The sequence below is a fragment of the Procambarus clarkii genome, chromosome 47, assembly GCF_040958095.1.
Source record: "Procambarus clarkii isolate CNS0578487 chromosome 47, FALCON_Pclarkii_2.0, whole genome shotgun sequence".
Taxonomy (NCBI): domain Eukaryota; kingdom Metazoa; phylum Arthropoda; class Malacostraca; order Decapoda; family Cambaridae; genus Procambarus; species Procambarus clarkii.
Window position 1 is genome coordinate 34,096,500 of NC_091196.1, and position 12,194 is coordinate 34,108,693.

The following is a 12,194-nucleotide window of genomic DNA, read 5'->3' on the forward strand; positions in this document are numbered from 1 at the left end:
ATTTTGTTCACCACAACTGTACAGCTAAGCTGATATAGTTAGTTCAGGCACTAAGAGTCGTCGCTATACACAGATGGCAGCTGGCGGCTCCCTCACTCATTCAAGGTCACACGCACTAAACTTTCTCCCCCAACAATACCATTTGTGGTGTTATTACACTATATACAGACGTTATATATACGTATGTATATATTTTGTTCACCACAACTGTACAGCTAAGCTGATATAGTTAGTTCAGGCACTAAGAGTCGTCGCTATACACAGATGGCGGCTCCCTCACTCATTCAAGGTCACACGCACTAAACTTTCTCCCCCAACAATACCAGTTGTGGTGTTATTACACTATATACAGACGTTATATATAAGTATGTGTATATTTTGTTCACCACAACTGTACAGCTAAGCTGATATAGTTAGTTCAGGCACTAATAGTCGTCGCTATACACAGATGGCGGCTGGCGGCTCCCTCACTCTTTCAAGGTCACACGCACTAAACTTTCTCCCCCAACAATACCTTTTGCAGTGTTATTACCCTATATACACATATTATATATAAATATATACATGTTTTATGCACCGTAACTGTACACCTAAGCTTGTAGTGCGCCCAAAGAGCATAGTGGCCACCCTCTAAACAGCTAGACAAATCATGCAGACGACGTCACCTCCGTCACCCAAATGGCTCCTCCCAGCATAATCCTTTTGCTGTTATTACACTAATACACACATTATATATAAGTATCTACATTTGTGTTCACCATAGAGAACCACTGGCCTGGTATGGTGAATGCAAACAATAACAGGTGGCCACACAGTCAGTAAACGATGCTGTCTCCCTCCATCTCTCAGCATCACTCCTCCCACAGCGCTAATTATTACAACAATCCTGCTATTATCACAACCCTGGTTATTTATATCACAGTCATGGGTCATCTGTAATATTGTCATCGCTAAATAATAACAATTATATATTTATTTTGACATTTTTCGGCGATGTTGTGGTCACAAGCTGAACATCAATGCTGTTCGCTCATGCTGCGTGCGCCGGCCTTGGTTGCTCCAACAGTACTGTGCCTCTCACACTTGAGAATATTGCCCACGATTTTTTTTTAAAATGGCATCTGTTTACAAGAGCCCTGAGGAAGCTACTGTGAACCCCGTGTAGCCGCGGGCCATTTGAATCAGGCCTGGCACCCTATGGCGTATATATACGCCATGCGCACCATGGGACATGTTACTCAGGGCGTATATATACGCCATGCGCAGTTTAAGGGTTAAACAAGCTGCGAGGATGAGGGAAGGGGACGTTCCCTCCATGCTAGATTTGATATTTACCAGGAAGGAGGAAGAGATATTTGACATTCAGTACCTTCCTCCCTTGGGTAAAAGTGACCATTTCTTTTTGGGAATAAAGTATGCAATGCGTTATAAGCTGGAAGAAAATAAGGAGGTTGAAGCAGTTGAAAAACCAGACTTCAGGAGAGGACATTATGGTGACCTTAGAAATTTTTTTTAGTGAGTATAATTGGACAGACTTGATGCTAGGCAACGAAGTGAATGAGATGTATGTCAAGTTTTGTGAAATATATGATAAAGGCAGAAAAAAATTTATACCAAACCAGAGATGCAGAACTAGGAAACAGGATTGGTTCAATAGAAATTGCGAGAGGGCTAGAGACCAAAAGACACAAAAATGGAATTAATACAGGAAGATGCCGAACCCCCAAACATACCAGCGATACAAAGATGCGAGAAACAACTACACGGCAGTGAGGAGAGAGGCAGAAAGAAATTTTGAAAAAGGGATTGCAGACAAATGTAAAACAGAACCAGGTCTATTCTATAAATTCATAAACAACAAATTGCAGGTAAAGGATAATATTCAGAGGTTGAAAATGGGAAAAAGATTCACGGAAGATGAAAAGGAAATGTGTGAAACACTATACGAAAAGTTCCAAAGTGTGTTTGTACAAAATGAAATCTTTTGGGAACCAGACACAATAAGAATCCGCGATTTTTCGCGGCGGGGATCATATTCCAGGGACCTGCCCGAAACGCTACGCGTACTAGTGGCTGAACAAGAATGTAACAACTCTTGTATATATCTCAAAAAAAAAAAAAAAAAAAAATCCAGAGAACAACATAGAGCACATAGAGGTGTCTAGAGGCGAAGTGGAAAAAATGCTCAAGGAGCTAAGTAACAACAAAGCAGTTGGTCCAGATGGAGTTTCACCATGGGTTCTGAGAGAATGTGCACCTGAGCTCAGCATTCCACTTCAACTGATTTTTCAGGCATCCCTGTATACAGGAGCTGTAGCTGATGTGTGGAAAAAGGCTAACATTGTTCCAATCTACAAAAGTGGCAGCAGGGAAGACCCCCTTAATTATAGACCTGTATCATTGACAAGTGTAATAGTCAAAATATTGGAAAAACTAATCAAAACTAAATGGGTAGAACACCTGGAGAGAAATTATATAATATCAGACAGACAGTATGGTTTTCGATCTGGAAGATACTGTGTATCGAATTTAGTCAGTTTCTATGATCGAGCCACAGAGATATTACGGGAAAGAGATGGTTGGGTTGATTGCATCTATCTGGACCTAAAAAAGGCTTTCGACAGAGTTCCACATAAGAGGTTGTTCTGGAAACTGGAAAATATTGGAGGGGTGACAGGTAAGCTTCTATCATGGATGAAAAATTTTCTGACTGATAGAAAAATGAGGGCAGTAATCAGAGGCAATGTATCTGAATGGAGAAATGTCACAAGTGGAGTACCACAGGGTTCAGTTCTTGCACCAGTGATGTTTATTGTCTACATAAATGATTTACCAGTTGGTATACAGAATTATATGAACATGTTTGCTGATGATGCTAAGATAATAGGAAGGATAAAAAATTTAGATGATTGTCATGCCCTTCAAGAAGACCTGGACAAAATAAGTATATGGAGCACCAGTTGGCAAATGGAATTTAATGTTAATAAATGTCATGTTATGGAATGTGGAATAGGAGAACATAGACCCCACAGAACCTATATATTATGTGAGAAATCTTTAAAGAATTCTGACAAAGAAAGGGATCTAGGGGTGGTTTTAGATAGAAAACTATCACCTGAGGACCACATAAAGAATATTGTGCAAGGAGCCTATGCTACACTTTCTAACCTTAGAATTGCTTTTAAATACATGGATGGAGAAATACTAAAGAAATTGTTTACGACTTTTGTTAGGCCAAAGCTAGAATATGCAGCTGTTGTGTGGTGCCCATATCTTAAGAAGCACACCAACAAACTGGAAAAGGTGCAAAGACATGCTACTAAGTGGCTCCCAGAACTGAAGGGCAAGAGCTACGAGGAGAGGTTAGAAGCATTAAACATGCCAAAACTAGAAGACAGAAGAAAAAGAGGTGATATGATCACTACGTACAAAATAGTAACAGGAATTGATAAAATCGACAGGGAAGATTTCCTGAGACCTGGCACTTCAAGAACAAGAGGTCATAGATTTAAACTAGCTAAACACAGATGCCGAAGAAATATAAGAAAATTCACCTTCGCAAATAGAGTGGTAGACGGTTGGAACAAGTTAAGTGAGAAGGCGGTGGAGGCCAAGACCGTCAGTAGTTTCAAAGCGTTATATGACAAAGAGTGCTGGGAAGACGGGACACCACGAGCGTAGCTCTCATCCTGTAACTACACTTTGGTAATTACACACACACTCTCTCTCAAAGGTCACGTGGTTCATCTCAACATCCATACATCCCTTCCTGCCTGCCTCCTTCCCAGTCTGTCTGCCTGCCAACCTCCCTGCCTGCCTGCCAGCCAGCCAGCCTACCTGCCTGCCTGCCTGCTTTTCCCTCCCTCCTTAATTCTCACTGCTTCCCTCTCTTCCTGCCTACCTCCTAGCATCTCTCCCTACCTCCCCCTCCCTCCTAGCATCTCACCCTCCTTTTCTGACTAATTCTCCCCCTCTCACTGATTCTCCCCCCTCTCTCATACTGCCTCTCACCTAAGCTCTCCCATCCATCCATCCACCCACCAGTCAGCCATCACTGACGCAATGTGTGCATTTGGAGCCGACATGATGCACAGATGTTTCTTGATTGTGCAGATATGTAAAACAAAAGCACAGAATGAACATTCCACCCTTATGACAATTCAAAATAATAGGAATAATAGGCCGTGAATCTGTGAAGTCACAATGGGCAAACTGGACCATCTCCCACCCACCACCACAGGCCGGAGTGACGCTTGGCGGACCCCTCGGGTAGCATGACTCCCCAACCCCAATCAGGAAACTGGAAGTTTCAGATAACTAAAGTTCGGAAACCAAGTGGTGCTCTGTAACAGGAAAACTATTTGGCAATTGTTTTATGAACATAATTGAATCATTAATATGATCATAATACCTTTGAGTATAGCGATGATTCACATATTTTATTATATAAATATATCACACTACACACACTACTGAATAATATTACTGCAAATTTTTTTAGAAAAAATCAAGCAGAGACATTGTTAAAATTAGGTAATAATATCTTTGAGGCAACTCCTGCCTGACAATTAGGGCGAAGCTGATGCCTCCCACGCTTGCTCTGTCAAAGTTTTTGCCAGACTTCCCCATCCTATTGCAGCCAAAATACGCCACCTACAATTTTTGTATTATTTTTTCCATGTATTTTCATGGAACACAAATGAACACTTTTATAAGACAAAATATTTTTTTGAAATTTTTTGTTGTTGTTGTGCCTGTGGGTGTTAAATGCCAGATAGACCAGAGCAGTCCAGGGGTTAAAGTCAAGAAAAATATGAATATTCACAGTATACAAATTGAACAAAAACAAATTTATTTCTAACCTAGTTGCTTCATCCAGTACTAGTATCCTTGGATTTTTTAGAAGAGCCCGAGCAATGGCAATACGCTGTTTCTGTCCTCCTGAAACTGTTACACCACGTTCTCCTACAACTGTGTTATAGCCTCTTGGGAAAGCTTTAATGAACTCATGAGCATTTGCAGTCTTTGCAGCTTCTATAACCTGCAATACAATCATATTCATCATTAATCACTAATGAGACAGAAAGCAGATATACAAATTTATTGTTGAATGTAATGAAATATCCCATTTTGGAAACTGTCTCAGTAGCTTTCCTGAACTTACGCACTGTCCATTACTGGTCAGACTTGCTAACACCAGGTACCTAAAACTCTCTACCTACTGAGGACTAGGGCTTATATATGGTCTCCACTTAATTTGTCTATGAGGTATTGAGCACAGGATGATCAGAGATCTACTAAATAAAGAAGTAAACCATCTTCAAAAATGCAAAATATCTAGGCCACGAGACATTCAAATAATCTCTGAGAATATAATGTACTGAATGATAAAAAAAAACAGCGCTGAATGTAATGAAACGCCATTTACTGGGTGAGTCCCAGTGGCTCCCCAGAGCTATCAAAGCTAAATAGATAGGTATAACTCTCTGGCATCAGTCAATGTGCACGGAACTCTTGAATACCGGGGACCATGAGCTAGAACCCGGCCCCCTTAAGAAAGACAGGAGGAGCAATTATCTATAGAAACCCTGGTGTAGTTGGGAACATTCTATGTCTGCCATCGATCGGATCTGGCATCCAGGAAGGTAGGCGCCCCGAAAAAACCCAGCGTTGAATGTAATGAAACGCCATTTTCTGGGTGAGTCCCAGAGGCTCCCCGGAGCTATCCCAGGCTGATATGCTAATGTCAGACTTTGGCATCAGTCATGTGTATGGAGTTCTTAGACCTACCGGGGACCACGGCCAGAACCGGGCCCCCCTCAGAGGCAAGGGGAGCAATGACCTATAGAAGCCCCCGTGTGGTTGGAAGCATTCTATGTCTGCCATCGACCGGAACAGGCACCCAGAAAGGTAAGCGCCTCAAAACAAACCCCTATTCTGGTTAAAATTGCTACCAAAAGCCGAATTAGTGGATAGAACTCCCCAACCAAAAGCAAGCAAACTAGTGTGACGTCACACACCGCCGCGCCGCTGTCAGTGCAGCTCCCCCCTCCCCGGGAAGGGGAAGGGGGAGCCCCAGACCCTCCACGCTGGCTACCCACACCTCAGTTCTTGAGGCTGGATGTCAAAAACGCGAAAAAAACGCCGACTGGAGGGAGGGAGGGATGCCGGGGAGCCTCCGGGATTCACCCAGAAAATGGCGTTTCATTACATTCAACGCTGGTTTTCTGGGGGGAGCCCTGTCGGCTCCCTGGAGCTAACTACCCACAGACGGAAAAAGAGGGACTTACCCGGGAGGAGGTTGTCGCTCACTCCTCAACTCGAAGCCGAGACAACTGGCTGCAACCGCCCACCCAAAGCAACGCAGGCCCAACGGGGCCCAGGGACATTCACAAGATAACGAGCAGCCAGGACCCTGTTCGACCGCCAAAATCCCCACGCCCGAATATCAGACCAAGACATATTCCCAAAGACGGAAGCAAGAGCCGCGAACTTATGAAGGTCATGGCCACGGGGATAGACCGCAGGCTGGCTGGACTTAATAACCCTGCGGACGACCTGGGAGACCCGAACCCGCGAACAGGGAAGAAGGGAAACCGGATTAACCCACAGCGCGTCCCCGGACACAGAAGCCGTGGCGCGCAAATAACGGCGAAGCGCTGCAACCGGACACAAAACATGATGCACCCCTGGCCTGACCAACCAAGCATCAACCACCCATGGACACCTCCAGAAAGCAGCAGTCTCATTCTTCGCCAGAAAAGAAGGAGACGGCTGCAAACGAACAAAACAATCACCACGACCAAAAGAGCAGAAACCCCTGCGCCGGAGGAGAGCATGAAGCTGCCCTACCCGACTCCCAGAGGCCAAAGCCAACAAGAAAAGTGCCTTGGAAAAACAATCCTGGACCAAAGGGGCTACAACAAAACGAGGAGACGAAAGGAAAGCGAGCACTCTGTCCAAAGACCAGGACGGCTCAGGCGACGCATGAGCAGGCCGGAGGTGAAACAATGCACGAGACAGCTTGCGAAACGGCGCAGACGTAACATCGATACCGAAAGCAAGCTGAAGCGGCTCCGCCAGCGCCGCACGATACGAGGCGACAGTGTTAGGCATAAGATGACGGTCCTGAAACAACCACGAGAGGAAGGACAAGACCACCCGAACAGACAAGGAGCTAACACGACGAAGACGCAAAAAGACACAGAAGGACCGCCAGGAAACTTCATACTGCCGCTGAGAAGAAGCCCTCAAATAAACATATATATTGATACAAATATATGGTATACATATAATATTACAAATATATAGATATATACAACAAAACAAGACAAAATGGGAGAAAACAAATTTGTGGCCACTGTAACAACTCCTTAACCCTTAAATGGCGCATAGCTATATACCATTTGACACCCACAGGTGCATACCAAAAAAAAAAAAAAAAAAATTATTTTTTCTTCCTAACCTGTTAATTTGTATTCACTGATCACGGGAAAAATAATAAAAAAATCGTAAGTGGCATATATTGCCCACTCTAGGGCGGGGAAGTGTGGCAAAAATCAGGCGCTGACTGAGCGTGCGTCCCAGGCGGTCTGTTGATCGCCAGCTGTCAGGCTAGAGTTTCCACAAAGAGATAATTACCTAATTATTTCAATGTCTCTGATTGATTTTTCGTAGTTTTTTTGCTGTAATATTATTCAATAGTGTGTAGTGTGATATATTTATATAATAAAATGAGTGAATTATCGCTGTACGCAAAAATATGGTGTGCATATTGTTGATTCAATTATGTTCATCAAACAGTGAACAAATACTTTGTTGGTTATTACACTATATACACAGGTTATATATAAGTATCTGCATGTTTTGTTCACCATGACAAACCACTAAGTTGGTATGCTGAGTGGCAGTGGCAGCGGCAGGCAGTGACTGGCTGCCACTGGCTGCCACTCCCTCCCTCACCTCACCTCACCTGACTTGCCACCATTCTCCACCCACCATACTGTTTTTGCTTTTATATACAGACATAATATATAAGTATTTACATGTTTTGTTCACCATAACTGTACATCTAAGCTTGTATGGTGAGTAAAGGCACAGAGACGTAGCTACTCACACAGTCAGCTGGTGGCAGCCGCCCTCAAGGCCAGACGCACTAATATTTCTCCTACAACAATACTGTTTGTGGTGTTATTACGCTATATACACACATTATATATAAATATCTACCTGTTTTATTCACCATACTTGTACAAGTAAACTGGTATGGTGCCCAAAGACCATCGTGGTCATCAGTAAACAACATGATAAGTCCTGCAGACGACGCTCCACCCTCACCAAAATGGTGGCTCCCAACCTCCTACTCTCGCTGTTATCTCACACTATACACACGTTATATATAAGTATCTACATTTGTGTTCACCATAGCGAACCATTAAGCTGGTATGGTGAGTGCAGTCAATAAAAGGTGGCCACACACACTCAAAAGACAATGCCACCATCCTTCCTCCCACAGCATTACTCCTCCCTCCATGGCGCACAGCGCCAAATATCACCACAATCCTGCTATTATTAGAACCCTGGTCAGTTTTATCACAGTCAGGGGTCTTCTGTAATAATATCATCGCTACATAATAGCATGAACAAGTATATCATGGCATTTTTAGGCGATGCTGTGGTCACAAGCTGAACAGCAGTGCTGTGAGCTCATGCTGCGTGCGTCAGGCTTGGTAGCTGACTCAATACTTAGGCTCCTAACACCCGGGAGTTTGGCCCACGATTTTTTTTAAAAATGGCGTCTGTTTACAAGAGCCCTGATGAAGGTGTGGTGAACCCCGTGTATCCGCGGGCCGTTTAAATCTTGCGTAGTACTCCAAAGCATCACATGATGCGATGCGCAATTTACTGCAAGTCGGTCAAAGCATCATATGATGCGATGCGCAATTGAAGGGTTAAAGTCGAAGGTAACGGGAATTGAATGTTATATCTGTAAGAATAGATTTCATTCGGCTTGTACAGGAGTGAGTAACACTACGGCACTGAGAGCTGGCCACTTGCTCTGGGTGTGTAAAAATGACTTGCCAGCTTGGAATATCCTAAAAAACCTTCTAGATAACATGACGCATGATCGGAAAACTTCATTCATTGGAAGCCTACCAGCCATCCAGAAGGAGTGGGAAAGAAACAACAACAAGTCTAATATACCAGGGGCAGAGGCTATAGTCAGGGATGAAACTGAGGCTGAAACTCAGGAAGTTGTAAACTCTGACTCAGTAGGCCAGGATGTAGATGACAGTAAACTAGAAAGTGTACCAGACAGCACTGACAGCTCGATAGGTACAGACACTACGACGGTTTCCGATAGAGCAATTCAGAACAGAAGGACAGACTTATGCAAATTTTATGCAAAGGGCATATGCAGACATAGATATGCTGGTAATAAGAAAGGATTAGAATGCAGTTACCAACATCCCCAAAAATGTTTAAATATGCTTAGGAAAGGTGAGTGTCGATTTGGATCAATATGTAGGTTTTTCCATCCTGACATGTGCCAAACCTCACTGGAGGACAGAAAATGCTATGACCTCAGCTGCCCACACTTTCACGTGAAAGGCATGGAACGCTACATAAAGAGTGGCAAGCAGGATAATGAATTTGGAGGAAACTCTCTAAATTTTTTATACCAGACCGACAGAGAATTCAAAAGGAGCAGCATGGAGAGTGTATGGAACTGGATGCCAGATCCACTTGCATTCCAGAATTTCAGATACAATTACACACAGACAGGGAACTACAACTACGACAGGCAACTGCCCTACAACAATCAGTACTGGTCAGAACAAACTCATTATGTCCACGCATAATGGGCTTGCCGAAAAAGTCTCCCATTCAAACTATCACTAATAGAGTAACCTCATTCATCTTTGCCAACATACAAGGACTGAAAACAAGAACAAACAACAAAGTACAGTTCATAAATGGCCTCCTCACGGAGTCAAATGCAGTATTTGGAGCTTTCACAGAAACCCATGCAGGGGAATTGTTGGACAGTGAGATCTGGATTCCAGGATATAACCTATACAGGTGTGATAGGAAAATTAGGTCACATGGAGGAGTGGGTCTGTATATTAGGGAAGACCTTGTATGCTCGGAGCTCCTAAACGTTACAAATGAGGTGGTAGAGGTACTGGGATTAAAAATAGAGAAAATAAATTTAGTGATTATTCTAATATACAAACCGCCAGATGCAAAGGCTGAGGAATTCACAGAACGGATAAACAAAATAGAGAATAGCCTTGATAATTTGGAGAACCCGATACCTGATATTATCTTCCTAGGTGACTTCAACTTGCCTAGTCTCAGGTGGAAAATAGCAAACAATAATATTATACCAGGAAATCTATCGGGACCTAACCAAGGTGGAAAATAGCAAACAATAATATTATACCAGGAAATCTATCGGGACCTAACCAACCACAGATTAGAGAACTACTTAGATTCTGTGACAAATTTTCACTCAATCAGCAGATATTGGAGCCAACGAGAAATGAAAATATTCTAGATCTGGTCTTTACGAACAATGAAGACATTATCAGAGACATTACGATATCAGATACCACATACTCAGATCACAAGCTCATTGAAGTACAAACGACCATCAATACTCAGAATAGACCTAAAACGTTGATAAAGCGAGAGGGGCTATTCAGTAAATTCAATTTTAATAATAAAAGGATAGACTGGGAGGTAATAAACAGGGAACTTACAAACATTCCATGGGAAACTGTTTTAAGTAATATAAGTCCTGTAGAAGGAATAGAAAAACTGACCGGAAGCGTATCAAGTCTGTCTGAAACATGTTCCTTTGAGGAAAGCCAGAAAGAGATCTAACGTAGAAAGAGAACGCAGACGACACTATAAACGCAGGAAAAAAATAACGGAAATGCTTATGCAGACACGAATTTCCCGTCAAAGAAGGAATAATTTAAATAGGGATATTGAAGAAATCGAGCGGAAATTGAAACACTCATATGAAACTGAAGAAAGGCAGTTAGAACAGAAAGCAATTCAGGAAATAAAGAAAAATCCAAAATATTTCTTCTCATATGCGAAATCAAAAGCAAAAACCACTGCCAGTATTGGACCTATTCGTACAAGTGAAGGTTCATACACGATGGATGACAAAGAAATTAGTGAAATCCTAAAAAAGCAGTATGAGGACATGTTTAGCACTGCAATAAACATGAAAGTGGAAGATCCAGACAATTTCTTTATGCGGGATATTCAAACCCCTGTAAATATAACTGATATCAATACGAGCGCACTAAATTTTGAAAGAGAAATTGAAAACATGCCCATGCAGTTGGCCCCAGGTCCAGACTCATGGAATTCAATATTTATAAAGAAATGCAAAGTGCCGGTAGCACAGGCACTCAGTATAGTGTGGAGGAAGAGCTTGGACACAGGGGAGATACCAGATGCACTTAAAGTAGCAGACATAGCCCCTCTACACAAGGGAGGGAGCAAAGCATTGGCAAAGAATTATAGACCAGTTGCACTAACATCGCACATCATAAAAGTATTTGAGAGAGTGATTAGGAGTCAGGTCACCAATTTCATGGAGACCAATGACCTTCACAACCCAGGCCAACATGAATTTCAAGCGGGAAGATCATGCCTCTCACAGCTACTTGAGCACTACGACAAAGTGACTGAGGCATTAAAAGAAAAACAGAATGCTGATGTGATATACACGGACTTCGCAAAGGCTTTCGATAAATGTGACCATGGCGTGATAGCACACAAAATGAAGTCAATGGGAATATCCGGTAAAGTAGGATGCTGGATTCTCAGTTTTCTGTCAAACAGGACTCAGCGAGTAACGGTCAACCATATAAAATCTAGTCCAAGTGCAGTTAAAAGCTCTGTACCTCAGGGTACAGTCCTTGCACCGCTGCTTTTCCTTATTCTCATATCAGATATAGACAAAAATACAAGTCACAGCTTCATATCATCCTTTGCAGATGACACAAAAATCAGTATGAAAATTACCTCGGCTGAAGACATTGAAAAACTTCAAGCTGATATTAATAAAGTTTTCGACTGGGCATCAGAAAATAACATGATGTTTAACAGTGATAAATTCCAGGTACTCAGGTACGGTAAAAATGAGGACCTTAAACTTAATACAGAGT

At 42.6% G+C, this 12,194-nt stretch overlaps 1 protein-coding gene across 10 annotated transcripts in view; it reads right to left on the reverse strand.

The window, feature by feature from the left end:
- The window catches only part of LOC123762901 (mitochondrial potassium channel ATP-binding subunit), an 848,556-nt gene that overhangs the window by 149,933 nt on the left and 686,429 nt on the right, over positions 1-12,194 (reverse strand). For all 10 annotated transcript variants that reach the window (XM_069302215.1, XM_069302213.1, XM_069302219.1 and 7 more), the window contains one exon: positions 4,863-5,041. In XM_069302215.1, the coding sequence (XP_069158316.1) occupies positions 4,863-5,041 (179 nt within the window). The remainder of the gene's footprint in view (positions 1-4,862; positions 5,042-12,194) is intronic.